Source organism: Corvus cornix, chromosome 2 (genome assembly GCF_000738735.6).
Source record: "Corvus cornix cornix isolate S_Up_H32 chromosome 2, ASM73873v5, whole genome shotgun sequence".
In the NCBI taxonomy this organism is placed as follows: Eukaryota; Metazoa; Chordata; class Aves; order Passeriformes; family Corvidae; genus Corvus; species Corvus cornix.
The window spans coordinates 31,049,416-31,071,198 of NC_046333.1; the positions used below are offsets into that span (position 1 = coordinate 31,049,416).

The following is a 21,783-nucleotide window of genomic DNA, read 5'->3' on the forward strand; positions in this document are numbered from 1 at the left end:
TAAAAATAGTCATCACTTTCAGCATCAGAGCTTTTATGCAAAACCAGTTAATTAAAAACTAAAAAGGGGGCATGAGAGGAGACTGCACAAAGGCTTAGAGATAACTGCAGAGGCACCAGTCCCATTTTGGGGATTTCCTCTTTTTAAGGTCACATCCTAAACCCTTCACTTCTGCAATACTGGCCCAGCTTGCTTAAAATTCTCCATTTCCCATAAATTTTGGCATGGATGCAGGTTTCTGGTGACAACTGTAAATGCATTTAGGGAGAAAGGGGCAAGACACTTGTTATTTTTATCAGCCTCCCACAGCAGAAGTTGAAGTTTTATGGAAATTATGTAATTTTAAATGTATTTGGTTTTGAAAGTTTTAAATTAAAACAATTTCTGACTGGTATGTTCCTCTCAGGTGGAATGATAAAAAATAGTGGTCACAGCTGGATTAGCTGGAGGTGACAGTCTCTCTGTGTCTCTTTCCCTTCCTCTTTCTCTCTTTTATAGACTTGAACCTTTTTATCCTCTCCTTTTCGTTTTTTCCCCACTTTGGCGTAAGTGCCTAATATAGTTATGTTTATACAGCCAGTATAACATCATGTTGTTACCAACATTTGCAGTTTTCTTTGAAATTTCTCCAGGCTGTAGGCCTTGTTCTCCCTCTCCAGCTATTAATCTTATGTTGAGACTTGAAACAACAGGCAAAAAGCATCATCCAACAGTGCTGGGACCATAGCTGTGCTGGCCAAGAGGATGATACAGGTTCCCTTTGCATGTGTGTGACAAGCAGATTCTCATTTGCATTCCTTCGGAAAAATGTGACTTTCCTGAAATGCACAGTAGTTACTAAATTGCTTTTGTAGGAAACACAGACATAAAGAGTTGGAATCAAATTCTGCCCTGTTCCCTCTGCCTTTCTCTGCCTTCAAATATTTCCATTCACCTATATTGAGGTGTTCTGTTTCCATTTTGGCTTCCTCCAAAAAAGACTTAGATTTACAAAAAGTGATGCAGTGTGTCCTTTTAGTGGTATTTAAGGTCATATTATCAGAACAGTTTAAGATTCAATTTTCCATGACTCTTCTGGAAAACCTAGCCACTGGTTTAGATATTCAAATGGGAGCTGACCCAGTCATAGAGTATTTCTGGCAAGGTGTTATTAAACATGACCTGCTTCTCAAAACAATGCATCATTCCAGACCTAGGTGCCTGGATACATTAGCTGATATCTGAAGAAAATGACTGGGGAGAGCCTCATTTGTAAGTTTATTTAAGAGCTACTTGGGTATTCTGACACGAAATTTCCTCTTTTTTTTTTTCTTTTTTCCAGTGAAATACTGTTTCTTTTGTCAGTTTTGGCTTTTTTTGTTTGAGAAAGAAATATCAGCCTCTACAGACTGGGAGATAAATAATACATTAATGAATAGAACACAGAGGACATTTGTTCAAACATCTGTGTGGTTTTTTCCCTATGTGAATTTCATTACTACATTGACACTAGTTCATTCACTGAACAGGACATGTTTAGTGTTCATGGACACTATAAGTCAGCTAAACATATCTAGTACTTTCCATTCTAAACCCTCACTTTTGGAGTTTGCAACTTTTACAACTTAAACATTGGCATGTGGGCCAAAATAGTATTAGTGCAACCTCTGACAGTTTTACCCCTTAGTCCCTCAAAGGAGAACCATCTCATACAACTTTTGGCAAGAGACAAATACAGTGAGCCCAAAAGAAAGCTCATGAGGCTATTAATTACTTTGTATTTAGAATAAGGCTAATGTGGTACTCAAGAGATGTTGCTTAAAGACACACACTGACTGAGGAAAGTAAAAAAGAAATGTTGAATAGAACTGCCCATTCACCAAACACTGTCTGTCCTGTTTGGTGAATGAAGGTATTGTGCCTTGACTTAAAATAGTGAAAATCACATCCCCAGACAGCAACCAAAAAGTGACTGAGCAGAACTTTGCTCTGTCCTGCTCAGTATTTAACAACTGGCTTAAGCAACCTTAGTCAGGGTCTTTGGAAAAGAGGGTAGGAGGGATTACTTTTTGAAGGTAATAGCAAAAAGTCCATCAAAGCTGTTAGTCTATTCCCCCTTTGAATGAAAACCAGACACAAAAGTAGTTAGGTTACTCCAAGTGGAGCTTAATTGTTAAGCCTTTAGTTCCTGTATTTCTGATCTACCAGTGACGGAAATTATTCCAGGTGGGCTAAGACATAGCAGTGAGTACAGTATGTGAGTATCAGTAGCTTCCAGCTTTGCTTTAAGGTTGGCATAGGGGAATACCTGCTGGTGGGAATAAACAGTAGGCTGCAATCAAGCCATCAGCTATTTAGGGGGTCAGGAAGCAACCTAGAGACTGATGGTCAGGCTTGCAGGTTGTCAGTGTGTGTTCAGCAGAAGTCCCTGAGGAGACTTTGTTAGTGTCTGAGACTTCACTAATTGGAACACTGCACCTTCCAGACAGTCCTGTGACCAGCTTAAATACGAACTCTCTCCTTACCCTTCCTCTGCCCCATGCTTCAATACACGGGAAGATTAACCCCGTGGGAATAAGCATGCCACAGAAAGGCTTTCAACTTCAAACAAGGCTTGGTACCCTATGGCAGTGAAGTGAAATTATCCTCAAATAGTCTGCCCTATTGTGTTGTTGTAGCTATTGCTATTATTATTACTATCTTTGTCATTGCCTTTTTTTTTTACCTTTATGAGTCATTAATGCCACTTATTTTCTATTATTTAATGTATGTTTCAGACCAAATTCCTAACTTTCTTATGCTCTCTGGGGGAATTTATTGGAAAATAATGTTTCAACACATTGCTATATCCTGTGCCATTACTTTACACATAATGAAATAACTCTCTTATACTGGTGCATGACTGTAGAACCCTCACTACATGCACTCAGCTTTAAATAACTTCCTTGCAAGATCCATGTTCTGTCCGCTTTTCTCCTATTTCAAACTACCCAGATGTCTCCCAAAACCAGCCCCATTCAGACATCTGCATAAATGGGAGGCCAGAAATTGGTTCAATGAGTCAAGCCCTGGTCTCATTTGCACCTGTACTGAATGTGATCTCTTCTCCATGATGTGAGCTGTGACTATGCCTCAGTTCTGAATCTCAGGAGCTTTTGGGTCAGATACACTGCCAGTATGTATTTGTCTGATTCCTGGCATGCACTGGTCTCGACACTGGCTTAGCCATGGGTCTCTGAGGTGGTTTTATTTAGTGTAATGGGGATAAGAAATGGAAGAAAAAATTATTCTGTGGAAAAAAAAGATGTGTTTTGTAGAAATGCCATTTTCAGAGCTTGAGATATGGTGGTTAAGTGTAAACACAGCATAAATGCTTCTTCTCCAAGCTCCTTAGTTATTCCTCAGTGAGAGGCAGGGAGACACAAGGAAATTTTTTTCCAAGCTAGTCCCACCATAAGCCAAGTAGTTAGAAGTGAAAATGGATTGAATATTGGAGCTTTTGGTAGTTACAGGGATTTCAATTTGATTTACAAAAACTTCTTGTAGACTCAAGTGTGTAACTGAAATACTTTTCTTCTCTTTGAAGCCACTACTTAGCTACTCACATAAAAAATATGGCATTCAGCAATGGAAATACAGTGTTGCTCTTTTGTAATTCTCTTACTCATTTTCACATGACCACAGATTATTCTGAAGAAGTTGGGGTCTGATTTTTGAAAGCAGCACAGATGCTTCACATTCATTTTGCTCATCATTTGGACACACAATTGTTTTGACAAATGTGTATATTCTGTGATCACATGGTTATTACATGTAAGGACCAATATGCACCTTGTAAAGTTAACACTAAAATGGCTGGAAGAGCATAACATAGTCAGCAGGAAGGACTGTGAGACTGTCTGCCTTTACACAGCTAAATCTTAAGAGTCTTTTGGTACAGCAAGTAAGAGTTATGCTACTACAGACCATCATGAGAGGAGAATTAGACCCAGTGTAAGCACTGGGCCAACTGTGATGTCATTTTCCTTTTTTTCATTCTGCCCTATAATTATAATGAAAAACTGTGAGGGAACTACTCTTTTCTTAGTGCCAATTGTTGATCACCAGGAAGGGTGATTCATCATTTCATCATCAGTAACAAAAGCACAAAGCCACAGAAGTCAATATTGGTTTGGGCATGTGTAATTGAAAAGAAACTATAACTGAAAAAATCTCACAGCACACTAATCCAAGTGCAACCATGCTGGAAAAAGAAACCAAACGAACAGGCATGTGTTCTTCTAAGAAAGCTTGGAAAAAAGACCCCAGAAAAGAGGCTAGAAAGGATGTCTGCACACACTGAGAGGTGGCTGAAAGGCGCAACAAGTGGGGAGCAGGCACTGACCCCAGTCTATGGAAGTCCCTAGGGCACACCCCACAACTCAACCCCATTCAGTCCCTATCTCTCCAGCAGTCTCTATAAGAAGGTGGGGAGGATCTCGGTTCCCTATCCTACAGGAAGCACACAAGTGAAACACCTGAGCCTGGTTCACTGAAACCACCTACAGCTACCTCAGCCTGCCTTATCTGGATTGAAAGTGGCCACTTCAGACACCCCTTCCTCTGAAAGTGGAACTTAAGGCTTGGGGTTTGGCACCAACTTGATGAAACCTTCCCTGAAGTGCTTCTTTGTCTTTGAAGGTAGCACTTCACTGAATGAAATTGGCAGCATGTACGTGGTGTTGACTACTCAAATAACCAATGAGCTACATGAGTACTTTCAGATGCAGGATCCTTCTGACTAATATTCCTATCATGTCTGACTAATGAGGGCTGGTTAAAATGTTGAGAGTTTTTGGGGGTTTTTTACTACTTTGTTTCATACTCACTCTCACATTAGATATTAATGAACAGATCTGCTGTTTACTTGTTCTGTTTACACAGTCCTGTAGGGATTTAAGAGCTACTGCAGCATCACTGGCTGTATGAATAAAAGTGACTGTTCCTGACTGCAAGCAAGCAGTCTTGGGTCTGTCGTTTAGAAGTAGGTCCATACTGAAGATAATGCAGAACTTCTGTTGGCCAAGTGGAAGAAATCTGCATCTGTAAGGCAAAATTTCTCCTGTAGCTCCCCTACCCGTGACAAATAACTTTTCCACTGGCAAAGAAGGAGAGCACGGTCAAACTCATGGCACCCTCACTGCCCCACTCAGGGACATGCAAGGAGCCCTTCCTGCACCCTCTGAGTAGAGGATGGTGAGAGAAGCAATTGGGAGCAATGGGAGTGTTGTTTTGAGCATGTGTAATTGAGAAGAAACTAGAACTGAAAAAAATCCTCACAGCACACTAATCCAGTGTAACCACACAGGAAAAAGAAACCACACAAACAGGAATGTGTTAGCCTGTGGGTGGGCAATGGCAAGGGAGCTGGCTTAACCCTCTCACATACCCCTGGAGCTACCTCTCACCCACACAACCTGGGCCTCCACTGATGGCTTGGCTCCCCAGAGCCTGGGTGCTCCTTCAGTGGCTCCCTCAGGCATGCACAGCCATGCCAAGATCTTTCAAAAGAACAAAGGGGTTTTGCTTGGTGTTCATGAGGCAGAGACACTGTTGGTCAGATTATCATATAGCAGAGCATAATCTAATACGTATCTAAAGGCACCAACAGCCTGGGAAAGAGCCTGGGGGACAAATGGCTAAAATGGAGAGGCTGTAAAGAAAATGCGTGTACAAATGTGCACTTTAAAAAGTAGGTAAGGCAAAGAATGCTGTCAATATTTGCTCTACTGCAACTGACCTCATCAGTTCTTTCAGGTCACTTGCTTAAATGGATGGAAACTATTGACTTTGTCTAACTCAATCATTCCCGTGCATTTCCCAGGGATGAACGCTAAGCACGGACTGCGCTGTAAGGCTTGTAAGATGAGCATCCACCACAAGTGTGCAGACAGTATTGGACAGCAGCGTTGCATGGGCAAGCTGGTAAGTGAGCAGCTCAGGGCAGTTTGTGTTGGAGCCACTTCCTTTGTGTGCCTGAATTCCACGTGTGCCTTTAGCTGCCGCATTAACAGAACCCACACCAGATCACTCTACTGAGGTGGGAAAAGTGAAGACAGGTGGTGGGTGCCCTGTTGTGAATTTGGGCAATTGCTGCTGCACAAGAACACAAACAAAACCAAAGCACAAATCTGGTCTGCTTTGTGGATGTGAAAATACAGTTACAGAATACAAATTTAGCTAGCTAACAGAATTAATTACCTTGATTTCAACTGTGCTTGCTGCAAGCCTCTCAAAGAATGCTATAAATTAATCATAGTATTTTAGTGGGGTTTAACAAATCAAAAATCCTTCAAATTATGTTTTATTGTCTTCTCCACTGCTAGAGCTTGAATAAAAAAACATAATTCACCTTAAAAAGAAAACCAAAGGATATTTCACAGTAAGACACTACAGAGTTTGAAGTAATCTCTCAGCAGGAGGGGCTGGGAGGAGCCTGCCTCTGTATGGACACAGCACATTAGTGCCTGGGTTGCCTTCTGAGCAGCAAAATCTCATGACTGGCAATGGCAGCACATTGTGTCTGAGACAATTCTAACCCACCGTGTTGACTGTTATGGGAATATGGTTCTTTTTGGTTACTTTTGGAAAAGGAACTTGGAAAAATACCAGCTGGAATGTGAAAACTGAATACATATATTCATGTTGCAGATGTTCTCAGATTTGTTGCAACTTGAAGACACTTGAGACAACTATGAGCTAAAACCAAAGAGTTTCACTATGTTAAGTGATGGGAAAACACAGGCATTGACTTCAAAAGGGCTACAAACCCCACCTTTCACTGGAAAGATCTTTTCTCTCCAAGAGTGTTCACTGAAAGCTACTGTTGCTTATATCCCTGAGGCAAGTCTTTAGGTATCTAAACCATAATCATAGTTCTAGTGTGAGGCATTCTGGTATAAACAGTTGGTCTGTGAAGAGCTGAATGACAAGCCCTGGACAAGGCAAATATTACATCATGTTAATCGATTCATGCATTTCTTGATTCCAGCCTCAGCTCTTGTGGTTACCAGTTTACAAAAACAGAAGAGTAGAGACCAAATTTACATCAGGAAGTTGTCAGCAAAGTCAGAAGTTTTGTGAGCTCATGCTCATACTCTGTCTCAATCTAGCTTGGAGGTAAACCAAGGCCAAAGAATCTGTAACTTATTCCTCTAAGACTCCAAGTTTATCAGTCGTCTCATTCTTTTTTAGTCTTTTCTGCAGCTCATTACCTAAAGAACTAGTTGTCTATCAGGTTTTGATGTACACTGGAATGAGGATATGGAAAATACGCGTATCTCTGTGAATCTTCCCCGCTTCTCACTGTGACTAGAAGTTCTCACAGCCTGCAGACATTAGAAATCAGAGAGACCATTTGTGAAGCTCCAGTGCCTCAAAGGCATTCATTTTGAGTACTGAGCATTTGCCTGAATTGAGATATGTTTTTAGAGTGACATGGGCCACTATTATTTGCCATATTTTGGTATTCTTTAATGGTATAGCTTGAGTTGTTACAGTGCATTTCTCTACAAGTGGACACTGTGGGGATATCTGGTAACAGCTTGGAGAGTTTTTTGACCTTAGAAGACAGAAAAAAAATAAAGCAGTGGAAGTTGCAGTCACACAGCAGTAAACCTTAGAAAAGCCTATAGAAAGGTTCTAAATTCCTTGGGTTTCACAAGTGCTTGTGTGGGAACATGAGGATTTGGAGTTAGGGTGGGGAAGGATAATCACATGTCTAATACAACACAATGAAATTCACATTATATAAGAAGATAGGGAGAGGGAAGCTTCCCAGAACCTCTAATGATTCAGCACTTCTGCTGTAATTAATGAGTGCTGCTTTTGTGTAAGACAAAAGAAAAAGGGGAGCTGAAAATGAGCCCCTCCTCCCAGATAAATATGGGTAATTGTGTTTTTTCTAGGAGAAAAATCAAATAAATCTCTGATCTCTAAACCTCACAGTGACTGAACAACAGGAGGCAAATTTCCAGCCTGACCACAATGTTCCACCATTAACCAAAGAGCTGAGGCTATTTCTACTTCATCAATCAAGGCATGCAATGCACTTCACTTGGTTTTGTTTTTTCTCCCTCCAGCCAAAGGGATTTCGACGGTACTACAGCTCACCACTACTCATTCATGAACAGTTTGGCTGCATCAAAGAAGTGATGCCTATTGGTAGGTTTTGATTGCTTTTCCATTCAGTGTTCTTTTGGCAGGGCTCTGCAACAGCAGCAGCAGACTCCAACCTTGGTCTTTACCCTCAGCAGCCTTCCAGCTCCTTTCGGTGACTGGATGCCCTTCTTCCATCTCAGGAAAGGACCACCTCAAAGATACAAAGCTGGAAGAGGAGAGGGTGTGTCTATTGTATCTTTCACTCAAAACCCTGTACACATACCTTTTAGCAATTACGCTGTTTATAATAACAACTACCTGAGATCAAGGTAGGAACTTGGAAGGGGAGAAACACTGGAATATTGAGATGAAGGTCAGAGCTGGGAAGAAATCGATAAAAGACGGGGAGATCAAAACAGCAGGGGGCATTCAAATCACTGGTCTGGCTTTTGAGGGATGCTGCTAGGTTCCTGTCCTTTTTTGTCCACACTTTTTACTTTCCTCATATTTTTCCTTATTTATCATGTCTACACATTGTCTAAGAACTTGAGAGACCACTTTTTCCTCACTGTAATACCAAACTTCTGAAAATAAACATTTTGAAATGGAGAAGTTAAGTTTATTCTTGTAAATATTTTTACCCACCAGTACTCTAACCAGGCAAAGCTGGAAGTACAAAAAATGAAAGCTAAAACTAGGCAGGCAGTTTAAAACTACTTGTCTGATAACATTTGCATTGTTATTGTCAGCAGTTTAAAAAAAACTGATTACAAGGATTTCATCTAAGTTTCTCTTTCTAAAAAACACCCATCATTTTTATCAGAATAGAAACATTTTGAATAAACTCTGGCTAAAAGATAAGGTGTGCTTTGCTCTAATCAAAATCCAAAATCTCTTGTATTTTCTCAGATTTTGGATAAAACTTCTCTCCTACATAGTGCTACAAAGGTACCGTATTCTACATGCCCACTGCCTTGTGTCACAAGAGAGGTTGACGTCTAAGAATGCAAGATATAGAAGACAGTTTGGACTGAATTTGCGTATGCCCTTTGAAGACATCCATTTCTCTTCCATGGGAGATGATTTTTGTGGCTAGCTATGAGGGAGACCCGCTTTTGAGAGCAATCCAAGAAGTCACTTTTAGAGACAAACATGGATTAGAACCTCCTGGTACTTTGTCTTCCTACCTCCACACAGGCAGCACAAGTGATGATTAGGGAAGGAGAATGACAGGCGAAGAGAGACAAGGTGATGGCCAAGAATTCAAGAGCCAGTATGAGAAGAGGATGATCTTTATGGGAGTAGAGAGGCAACAGAAAATTGATAGCAATTCCACTAAGTTCCACACTCACTTTTTATCAGGATAGTCTCTCAACTTGTGTCTAAGCATACGTACATGTTGGTAGAGGCAGGTGTTGCTCCAAGTTATGCAGGAACATGAAAAGAAATACCCTCAAGGTATTGACTGATGCATGTTTTGCTCCTTCTGTTGCAGCCTGTGGAAATAAGGTTGACCCCGTGTATGAAACTCTCCGCTTTGGGACTTCTTTAGCCCAGAAAACCAAAAAGGGAAGTTCTGGCAGTGGCTCTGACTCTCCCAACAGAAACTCTGTAAGTATCCCACATCTTTCTTCTATTTTCTTTCTGGAGGAGCAACGGATACTCATTCACATGAGTGTGTATCAGAGTTCACAAAATTTGCGTTTAAAACTGTAAAATAAACCCTAAAATCTTACTCTCAGCTTCCATACAGAGACCAGAAAACTTGTTATTTTTGCAAATTCAGGTTTTATGTATCTTTTAGATGACTCTTGGGAAAAAGAGAAAAGTACTAATTAAATTAGTAAGCCGTTTTCATCAGATTGGGAAAGGAAATAGTAATCTTTTTTTTTGCATATCCATAGAGAAGTGTAACAGAGATATGGAACTGTCAGGTTGGAGTAGATGCATAGCGCCTGTTGTTGATGGTGGCCATTTGCCCTTCACAGAAGTGATAATGATGAGTTAGGAGTCCTCAGAGCCTAGATTTAAAAGTGCATGACCCCAGTACAAGCCCAGACAAAATTAAGACACTGCTACTGCCATAAGGCAATAGAGTGGGACCTCCCCCCCTGTCCAGCGCAAAATCATGAGGGAGGTATTACAGATGGGGGCTTCTCTCTCCAAACCCCAAATACAGACAGGTGTGCTCAGGTTGTTGTATGCAGACAGGGATGTTTTAGCCTTCACGCTAATGTTTGTCATTCGCTCTCTCCAATCATAAGTCACTTTCTTCAGGACCATGACAGGAGAAGTGGAGAAGAACAAGGGAAGCTATATCCTACATTTGCTATATCCATACCCTGTTCAATAGTAACAATTGCCAATTTCATCCTTACAGAAATGGTTATTTATCTCAGTATTGGGATCCGTGAGATCAGGAGCTCCTTCATGGTGTTGAAAGAACATTTCCCACCCTCTCAGCCTCTCATAAACAGGCACTTATGCCTATGTTTGCGGTTCTCTTCCATTCCCAAGAGATCCTCCCCACTCCACCACTCCTCCACCCCCAAAAAATAATAACCAAAAAAAGAAAATCACACCTGAATCCACTGGAGGCTAAAGCTGATTGTCATCTCTAAAAATCAGACCCATAGTATCTGACAATCTCTTCTGCACTCATCTCAGAATAAAAATCACTAGGCACAGAGACATGACGAGACTTGGTCTCCAGGTCTCAAAGCAAATACTTATATGCTTAATATCAAGTCATGCTAATATCTGTGTATGTTTGTTACAACATTTCCCTGGCATTTAAATGCATTCTCACTCACACGGCTGACCTATAATCTCAGGTGGTATAGGTGGACTCTAAACAGACATCAATTCATGTCAGATGGGAAAGAAGACAAATTAATTTAAGCAAGAACTAAGTGAAATCTGCAAGGGATTTATTAAGGCACATGTCCTCTATCCACCCCTATTTGTGCCTTAAAAGGAATTTGCTAATTCTCATTCTTTTTTAAAACCCAAAGTGACTCTACCACCTGCCGCATTGTTATTACATTTATTTCTTTCAATTATTTAATTTCCTTTGAAACAAAATTTCTACAAATGTAATTATTGCTTTCTAAATCAATAAATTTTATGTTGAATTATAAATGACAACTCAAGCATAGAAATCACTAATGCTGTGTCATTTTACCCTAGGGAGCTGATCATAACTAGGTGAGGTGTGGGTGTAGAATTTAAGAATGCAAGTTCATTACAGGAATTTCTCCAGGGTATTGAAGCTGAGAGAGAATATAATGTGTCAGCATACAGGAAATAGAAAACATTATAGAATTGAATAAACAGACTTGAGAAACCATAAATTTTGCCAGCACAAGACTGTGGATTGAGACAGGGATAAAAAACAGCTTAGACACAACCCTGAACAAAATTATGGGACCGTGGTGGTTTAAAATTGACTTGTGACCTGGGAATGGGTACTGACCAGTGGCTGCCACAGGGATGTGGCACAGGGGCCTGAGAAGCACGTGTAGTTAGTAACTCAGAGGGACTGAGGCCTTTCCCCAGTGATCCTCACTTCTGGGCTGCTCTGCTCCCCTCCAAGAAGAAGCAGCAATGCAGCTGTGAGGCTGTGCTGCGTCCCAGGCCTGGGAGATGGTGTGTGCTTCAAGGTTCTGCCATATCACCTAACCAGGAACACCAGGGACATAGGGACACGTGGGATACCACTTCACCTTGCAGGTGGTGTCCAAGCTGTCGGAGGCTTTGCTCCAGGTCAGCACAGCAGAGCTGCTCCTGCTGAAGGTGGTGAAAAGCATAGGTGACTGGCCTAGGAAGCCATGAAGCTTCCATACTGCACGCAGTTCATGTCTCTGCAGAGAGTAGAGACAACCACCTTCCTCTAAACTAGCCAAAGTATTTTTAACACGACTGAGCTGTGTGGACGTACTCACTGATTTTTCCGCCCGGATTCTGCATTTCCCATAAAAGAAAGTGGCCATATGCTCCAGATTTACTACCTACTGCTTGCTTCAAAACTGTGCTTTTGCAACCCACATTTAAACAAAAAGGCACTTGAGGTGATGTAAATATGAATCTAGTTCTTATTAGCTTTTTGTGGATCAGCTCCTCTCAAAAGCACCTTTGCACCTCTATCGTTTCTATTAGACCATTTGTCACGTAGCCCTTGAGTGAAAAATCATTAAGGGTAACTGAGGTTACCTCAGAAGGTTTTGGATGAGGTATATACTGAAGAGACAGTCAGAACGCATCCCATATGCACTAGAACCTAACAAAATGACATTAGCTGCTAATCAGCAATAACGAAGCTAGTCCATGAAAACTGAGGAATATGTTGTAGCAATGAGCTGAAACATAGCTGGGACTTAATCTTTTCAACAAAGCCAGTCTTTCTCTTCTCCACCCAGCAACCAGAATCCATAGATATGCTCTACACTGTCTCTGTGTAAACTTTGCTACTGCAGTACCTTCTCATCCTTGGGTGACCTATTTGGGCAAGATGCAAGACAAACATGACCTGCTGCAAAAGGCAGGGTCTAAAAACAAGGAGCAACAGAGCAGCAAAGTAGAGGGTTCTTAAAATAGCAAGGGAAACAAGACAGCCACAAGATACCTATGGTACAAATCTACTTTCAACCTCTTTGTTCATTAGTTTCCTTGGATGGAGAAGCAGCTAGGAGAGTACTAGATAGGAGAAATAAAACTGTGGAAGTACTTTCTAAAAACAACTTTTTTGTCAATGCTAGTAAAAGGAAAAAACCCCAACGTATAAAATCTGTAAAGCAATTCAGATTCTGCTCCCTGAACAAAAACAGTGAATGTTCCTGTGATGCAGGCAAAGCTCTGCAAAACAATAGAACGAGCTATGTGTACAGTACAATTGTAAAGTGTCATACAATAACATTAAATCCTTCTTATTACTTCAAATCTAGAAAAAACTAGATTTAACTAGATATTACTAGTTATAACTAGAAATAAATAAAGATTAGGAGAAATGTAAGTATTCACAGTTCTTCAAATTAGAGAAAGCACCTGACTCGAGTTCAATCTTTGGGTTTTTTCTCATTATCAAAAACGTAGAGAGTTCAGTAACTGAAGTTTTGCTAAGGTCAGACTCACACAGAGTTGTTGGAGCAGCTCCTCATTCCTGTTGGGCTATACAAGGAGAAGCTGACTACCCAGCCTAGGAATCTGGTGCCATATGCAGGATATACTTCTGAGGCTTAAGATTATGTCATCCCACGTTTTCCTATACCCTAGAACACTGGGTCCCTAATCATGATTGACATTAATATGGTACAAAGAAGAAATCATACTAATTCTAAAAGCAACACTTAGGTTTCAATTTCCCTAACCATACTGGCCAGATGACTGTTTAAAAAGAAAGTGAGGACAGATATTTAAAGATTCACTTCATCAACTCCATTGCACTCCAGCTCTTTCTTTTACAGCTTTTTAACAAAATGAAAATGATCCTTACATTACAGTTATCTTACTGAATAATGTATTCAGGACTAATATATTAAAAGTCAGTAGTTTCAACTAATGTTCAGTCTCCTTGGTAGATAGCTATTTAGTATACCTGCAGAACCTGCAAATTCCCTCATGCCCTCTCTGTTTTGTACAGAGAACCACATTGCTTAGCATAATCCTTTTTTCCTTAACTTTCACTTTATTTTATACTGCAGAAATCTTTTGTGCTCCAGACTGTAAACTTGGTCTGGTGGTTTTTTCTGGGCTTTCTCTGCTCCCTGTGCAGTAGATATGTCCTGTGCATCACCAGACCCAATGTTTCCTTCCATCCCATCAGGCTGACTCTGCTCTGCTCTGACACCACTCAAGTACCACATTTCCCAAAGACCCTTGCTGTAGTTTTATTTCACTTCATCAGTCCCTTTTTCTGGCTTATCCCATCTCATTTGCTGTTTCTGTCCCTGCAGACAGCTGACCTGGTAGAAGTTCCGGAGGAAGGCAATAGTTCTGCAGGCAGCCTTGACATGAGCAGGAAACGCAGCAACAGCGGTGAGTGATGCCGAGCCAGAACAGCACCTTCAGGTGTAAAGGCCTGTGTACTGCCTGTTTCACATGGGGGGTTTTGGCATGTCCATGTTGTAGCAGCCATTCTGGTTTTCAAAGCAGGAGGTGAGTTGGTGCAAGAATTTGGGGAATGCTTTTTGCCATTCAGATGAAATTGAAGCCACCACTTTTCTTAATTTGCTGTGTCCAGAGCTGCCACTGCACAAGGTTCAGGTCCATTCCCTATCTCCTGTCTTTACTTCATGATTGTAACTCTAGACTTAACATGTTTCACTTCCACATTGGCAAAGTGGAACAAAAGTAATACTTTCTTTCTTTTCCATATGTTTGATTTTTCTGCTTGATTTTGTATATCATAATCTCTTTGGGAGAAAAAACAAATCATAAAAGATCTGTGTGTCTGTAAAATATACAACACAATGAATTTTGACTGTAATTGCAACTTCTCAGTACAACTGTAGTATGTGCCCAGTAATGTTAATGGCCCAATTCCTTTGTTTGATTTGCAGTACAAAAGTAATGTTTCTTACAGCATTGGCATGATGAGATTTGAAAACCATCATAGCATCGAGATCTTAGTAATGAAATCTCCGCCACTAAGAGTTGGTGTTTGTTACCCTGTTCTTGAATTCAGTCATGGTGGAGGAAGTCATAAACAAAAATATTATTGCTAAGCACAACTTCAGGCCCAAACCATCAGAGCAGCTTCTCTAGCAGCACTTGAAATCTGCTTTGCTGAATCTCACAAGATATACAGAACAAAAACAAACCACACTGAGCATACCTATCTTCTTCGTGCCACCCCCCGTGCTCCTTACGTACTGCTACCAATTCATGTAGGTGAAATGCCAGCTTCAGCTCTCTGTTTACATATTATGTTAACTCCTTATTGCTTTCCTCCCCTCTTGGTCCTATCACCTCTCCTCACTGTGTTCAGTCATTTCCTTCCTCTCATTTTGTGACTATCTCATCCATGTTATCTGATTTCTCCTGAAAATTTTGTTAGGTTTTCTGTCTTGCAAGTGCAAGTTGACCTGACCTGGTTAAAGAAAATTCAGTCTGTACCACATTGTTTAATCCCACCCACCTGAGATTAAATCGACCCTGTTTGAGTGTTCAGATAAGTTTTTATTTCTTTGGAAGTCAATAGTTTCATTTCTGAAACCCAAAGAAACTTTTTTTCTCTGAGATCTGTATTCACTGAATGCACAGAAAGGCATTCAAGGAACTTACTTAAAGAGATTAGTTTAAAAACTCAGCATGTGTCAAACCACCAAATAACTTCTGCGGCACATTAACGATTCCTTTGATCAGCACTGGCTTTTTTACAATCCATCCTTCAGAGGCTCAGGCTATAAATTATGCATCAGTCACTCCAAAAATTTCCTCTTGGTAGATTTTTAATAAACTGCCTGCACTGTTTGCACAAGCTATGGAAATGGTAAAATCCTTTTCAGAGTGTAAAAATCCCTGGTTTTTACTTTTTTTTTTGTCTGCTGCTGCTAGGACAAACAAATATGAAAATAGATGGATTCCTGTTGTGTGGAGATATGAATGACATACCTCTATGGCTTTCAGATTCAAGTGCTTCCTATTAACATCCAGAGACCATGAACTAAACATAGATTAAAAATTTAACAAAGTACATTCAAAATATTGTTAGAGTGACTCATGACTCCTTTCTCCTCAGTTGTCCACTGCCTTTTTATCAGGAAGTTTCACATTAATGCTTTGATGACTCAGGTCCATTCCAGTTGGGTTTGTGTTCTTTGGGTTTTTCCTATTAAAATACTGTCCTCTGCAAATAACTATTTAGGAAAATGTATGTCTGATGCTCTTCAGTAAAGGGGAACAGCAGAAAAGACAGCTTGCAGAAGGGTGAAAGGACCCAGCACATGTGTGCCCATGTAATTGCCCATGTAGAACTCCTATGACAACAACTTCAAGGGGAGACACTTTCATTCAGGCCCTGGTGTAAATCCTATGAAGCAAAGCTTCCCAGTTTACAACTGTGAGATGGCATACCTAATTTCCAGCCCTTCAGCCTCCTCTAAGCCAGTTACACTCTTTCACTGCTATGAATTGCCATCTGTAACAGAAGTCCCCAAAGCCAAAATGCACTTTAGGTGGCATCTATGAGCCTATTATCAACAATGATTTGAGCACTTTCCCCTTGAGTCAAATATGGGATGTCCTCCCTGCAAACCCAGTTTTGGTGAGCACTTCTCAGCCACAAAAGGGTACAGTTCAGCTCCATCCACATGTGCTGGGTCAGCTCCACAGTTCATGAGGCTGTACATTAGAAACTTGCTTTATTTTCTGTCACCAAACAGGAATTACTCCAGACATGATGCTGAAGTACTTTTACTTCATTTGGTGAATGACTTTTTGCAAGTCCAAAAGATTCCTAATTACCCAACTCAGTATTCACCAGAATGTCTTCAATTTGCCTCCTAACTCCTTTTCCTCTGGACATGAAAAACAAAGCATAGTGATTTGAGTAGGATTTGAACACTGCCAAGCTGTAATAGCACCACTTTAAAGCCCTTCATACCGATGCTAGACATATATATACCCCTACATTAATGATACAGGAAATTAGGTTTATTTCTAAGTTTTTCCTTCTGGTACATCTGACAGTCTGCAGGGTCAGAGCCCCTCTGCAACAGGAGCTGGTGAGGAGTATACTGAGGCCCCAGGTCCACTGCAGTCAGGACAGCCAGACAGAGCTTGTGACATTTTCAGGTTAAATGTGGCAGGTATCAGCTCACATGCTCCCTTCACATTCACACATTGAACTTTATGACTACAAGATTATCTTATATTTTGTCAGAGAAGATGTGTGTGCCCATGAATGCCTGTCACTTTGTACAAAATCTTTCTCATGTGTGTTGCAGCTGCCATTTCACTTGTCTTTTATCTGTTACAAGAACAGTGTCTTGTTTTTCAATATCCAGGTACAACTCTCTACTATCAAAGAACCTTACTATTTCCCTCAAAAAGCTTCTCCACAGACTGTTAGGTTGTCAACTACCATGTAGACTAGTCCCAGAAATACGTGTTAATGAAAGAAAGGATGAGCAAGTGAAAGAGCAGAGGAGCAAAATTCAGCAGTTTGGTTTTCCCTGGATATTTTTCCCCTGAATGCATGTAACTGCATGACAGATAAACAAAAAGAAAATGCCCCCAGTCAGCCTGATACTACCACTTTGGAGATTTCCAAATTGTTAGACATTACAAAGTCCAGCTTCTGCTCAAAACACCTACAGAGGTAAATGGTAGGAGAAGACACTGATGGTTCTAGCTGCTCAAAGACTCCAGCTATTAAAATCATATTCAGACTTTACCCAGAAGCAAGTAACACCGGGCAATTCTTAAAATGTGAAGGGGGAATTCAGTCAAAATGATAAAGCCACTGTGTTTTTTCTTGGGAGATAACTGAGGACAGGTATCAGTCAGCTCATGAATCAATTACAATAGCGGGTAACTGGTTATCTATCAGGTGTGTTAGGTGCTGTGACTGTTGTCTCATTCCATGAGTTTCTGATTTAGTAACTTAAAAACAAATTTCAGCGTCTACAGGCCTGTGTCTGAGTTAACCCATCCTGATTTAAAAGCAATTCAGGTACCTCCTGTAAATTCAGAGAGAGAAGCAGTGTATCCAGCACACCCCAGGCATGGACTATCGGAGAGAGGGACCAAAGAACGCTATCAAACACTTAGAGATAGAGGTTAAAGAGGGGAAGGAAGGGGTTTTGCATACAAACTTCCCCAGTATTGCTCATATATGATCATCAGCTTTTTCAGGTGCTTTAACATGGAAATACTGCTTATCCTAAACATGAAAATACAGTACTCAGTGTGAGAACAACACATTTTAAATAGCTGGACTTTAAATAGTAATGCACTTCTAGTACCTAAGTTCTGTTTGTAGTGCTGTACTTGTGTATATTCATCTGATCAAAAGGGTTTATTTGTTACGCTTTTAAATTCTTGAGGACAGAGATTGTGTCACGTGCCAAAGGCATACGTGGTTTTTTTGGGTGTGGAAGGGTTCAGAGGAGACCACAAGGAATCAAAGAAAATAAGGGAGAAAGGGAAGAGATCAACAAAATCAAGGGGATCCTGTTAAGGTGAAGAGTCTTTAACTACTCCTAAAATGTCATGTGTTTTGTTTATTTCAGTGTTTACATACTCTGAAAATGGAACAGAGCACTTTGGAGAAGAACCAAAAAGCATACATTCCCCGGTATGAGCATACATTTTGTGAAGATGCAATGGTAATGGGAAGTCATGTAAAATTCTTGTTTTTATGGCTGGCTGAGGACCTTGAGTAGGTCTGTTGGACCACTGATACCTGACTGTTGTGTTCTTATACCATTTCTGGGACACTGGCCACAGCTGAGCACAATATACAGTACTAGATGGCTTTTGGTTTATCCTTTGTGGTCACTTTTATGTTTTTCTGCTTATTGAAAATTGATTTGGGAATACAAAAGATCCAGTGTGCAGGCCAAGTAATTACAATAGAACTGCTGTAATGCAAAAATCACAAACTTCATTTGGAAAATTATTTAGTATTTGTTTTAGCTGCTTTTTCTTTTTTTCCCCCAGATTAATAGTGGAAAAAGCGAGGAGAAACAGTAGCCAGTCTTCTCCGTTGAAAACCCAGCACAAAAAAGCTTTCACACATTAAAATCACTTTAAGAAAGTGATTCTCCTGCTCTGAATTTGGACCTGTGCACTGTACAATTCTAACTCCATCCATAATGAGGACTGTAGACTAGACACCTTATATAATGCCAATAATACACTACTGGGCTCATAAGAGCCATACATACCACAGAGAGAGAAAAGGCAGACTCATTTTTAATACCTCATCCCAAAGACCAGCCTATGCAAATTTCTGCTTGTGTTCCTTGGAAGCCTGGAATTTGATCTTGGAGTTCAAATAATCTTATTTCTAAATTAAGATAGTTACTGCCTTAATGGCCTGCAATGTACCTGGGCCATGGCTAATTTATTTTAAGATCAGGTTCAGAACCAAATTCCTTTACAGAGCAAATACTTAAATTTTCTCTTTCTCTTTTTTCTTAAAGGGACCATTTTATAAAAGCACGTTACAAATGAACACCTATGTTGCCTTGTACAAATTTGTACCACAAGAAAATGAAGACTTGGAGATGAGGTAAACCCCAAAATATTTGTTAGTTGATTTGACCCATTTGTACTGATGGTCATGTGGTTATACATGACTTTGGGGAAGGGAGGGTTTCTTCTGACACTTTCAATACACATTTTTATAGAGGTAACCACTTACAGATAAAAAGATATTCTCACAGTCAAAAAAAACTGATGACCAATTCTTTTGGCAAGGATACAATAGATTGAAAGTTTCAAAAACACTTATATCACTTTAGGAGCAAGATGGCTTTCAGCTATAAAATGTTCTAGCTTTCAGTTGCTTTGTTTTTCAATCAGAAGTTTTCAGCTAGGAATTCTCCACCAGGTCTCATGCTATTGCTAAAAGATTTACCAGTCCTGTTTGATCCTCCCTCTTATTCAATTATGTCTGAAAAAAAAGAATGATGTCCAGCTGCTGGATGGCAGTGTTTTCACATGAGAGTTTTGCAAAATAAACTTGTTAATTGCTATTTTTAGCACTTACTTCCTCCATTCTGCATCAGTTGCTTGCATTCATTACAAGGTTTAATCCAAGCCCACTGAAGGAAAATGACAGCTTTTCTTTCACTGAAATTATTTTGCTCATGCTACTCACATTTTGAATGGTCTTTCTAGCGTTCTTACTGTGAAACATGTCAGGTATCTTCAAGGCATCCTCTCTATCAAAATAATCATGTGTGTGCCACAAAATTTAGGGAATTGCCAGAGAAATGCTCCTCTCCTCAGCATCTGCAACACTGAAAGTCCTTTTCCTGTTCCCAGCTGTGCCTTCTCACTGCTCTGGAACTAAAGGGTGCGATGTAAGAAATTACAAGTTCTCCTATCATTCTGCTTTGCTGGCATTTCCTGATCATTATTTTAGGAATGTCAGCTCCTCAGGAAATAACCACAGTATATGGTAACCTTTAGTGCAACTTGCCAGCTATTCTGCTTGAGGGATTCCGTTTTTGCATCCTGCTCTTTAGGAGTGTATTCCATCTTGCACATTTCTTCTATTAAATAGAACACCTCTCAGACAAGCCTGAACTGGACTACCATCCTCATCCAGACACAGAAATCCAGAGAATACATCATCCTTCAAAATTCTCCTGTCCCTCATTTTAGGGGAAAAAGCAGCCTGTGGTCTGAAATGTGCTGTTTCAGGGGATACCAGGCTCTTTCCGGGGATACCAGCTAGGTTTTAAACTGGCATTACTCAGCCACAGCACCACTGTTTGTCGTCCCATGGTCAGAAATTCAGTAATGTACGTGTTAACACTGTTCCATAAGGGATGCCCAATAGCTGGTAATGCTGTTTTGTTACTGCAGAGCAAGGCAGGATTCAGCTCAGTTGCAGGAGTTCCCATCTAACATAGCTGAGGTGCTGGAGGTGGGTTCTGCAGAGCAGTATTGTCAAGACTGTCCTGGGAACCTGAGCTGGTAACCAGCCAGGCATTGATCAGCTCCATCATAACAAAGGCAAATAGCAGGGGAAGGACCTGAGTTGAGAGGAAGAGTTAGGGCAGATTTCTGCAGTTCCCGGCTCATCTCTGAGAGGATACCGTGAGTGTCAGATTACTGCAGCAGAGGTGTGTAGCCCTGATTTCAGCTGAAATTCGAATTTACCACAACCTGGATTTCTTCCCTAACAGCAGGAGGAGCCAGTCAGATTTTCCAATGCTCTGGCATAAGTAAAGTAGGGCATTGCAGTAATACACTTATTCTAAGAGATGGCCTATTATTACAATAGAGAATCCTGAAGACAAGCAACCCCATGTTTCAGACACTGCAATGAATAGAATAGAACAGAACAGAACAGAACAGTTGGAAAGGACCTACACAAGCACCTATCTTGCCACCTCCTCAAATCTAGATCACTGAGGCAGAGCAGACAATTTATCCAGGGTTGTGATTTACAGAAGAAAAAGATGAGACCTGACTGATTTCAACCAATAGAAAGAACCAAGTGGATTAGTAGCCTAAATCTAGGCAGCAAGAATAACAGGTCCAGCTTGGATTTCTATTTTGATAAAGACATCAATATCAGCTCTCTCCTAGAAAAAAAAAAATCAGCAAAATCAGCAGGTCTTCAATCTACAGTTCTCAGTGCTCAGACAAGTGAGAGGGAGAGACTTTAGGTTCAGTTGCCATCTTTCTCTGACAGCCAAATGAATTTATATTTTCTGGGTTATTTTTCTAACAACCAGGCTGAAGAGTACTGGGTGGACAAGGCTCTCTTAATCCTTCTTGTTGAAAGTGGTTTTCCTTTCAGTCTAAGGGCTCCAATGATGTCCTAGAAAGAGCCACGTTTTCTATGCATGTTCTTAAAGAGCATGTTAAATTAGACCTGTTATCCATCATATGCTTCAGATGTGTTTTCAGGCTCTTCTGCTGATACCTTAACAATACACAGTGAGCCTAACAGGGAAAACTGAATAAATAGGGGTCAACAAT

General features: G+C 40.5%; 1 protein-coding gene across 1 annotated transcript in view; it reads left to right on the top strand.

Annotated features, from left to right (window-relative positions):
- STAC (SH3 and cysteine rich domain) overlaps positions 1-21,783 on the top strand; it is a 71,388-nt gene that overhangs the window by 37,330 nt on the left and 12,275 nt on the right. Inside the window, exons 3-8 of the mRNA XM_010398705.4 lie at positions 5,843-5,943; positions 8,100-8,181; positions 9,614-9,729; positions 14,070-14,151; positions 18,351-18,415; positions 19,266-19,354. Coding sequence (XP_010397007.1) covers positions 5,843-5,943; positions 8,100-8,181; positions 9,614-9,729; positions 14,070-14,151; positions 18,351-18,415; positions 19,266-19,354 — 535 coding nt within the window. The remainder of the gene's footprint in view (positions 1-5,842; positions 5,944-8,099; positions 8,182-9,613; positions 9,730-14,069; positions 14,152-18,350; positions 18,416-19,265; positions 19,355-21,783) is intronic.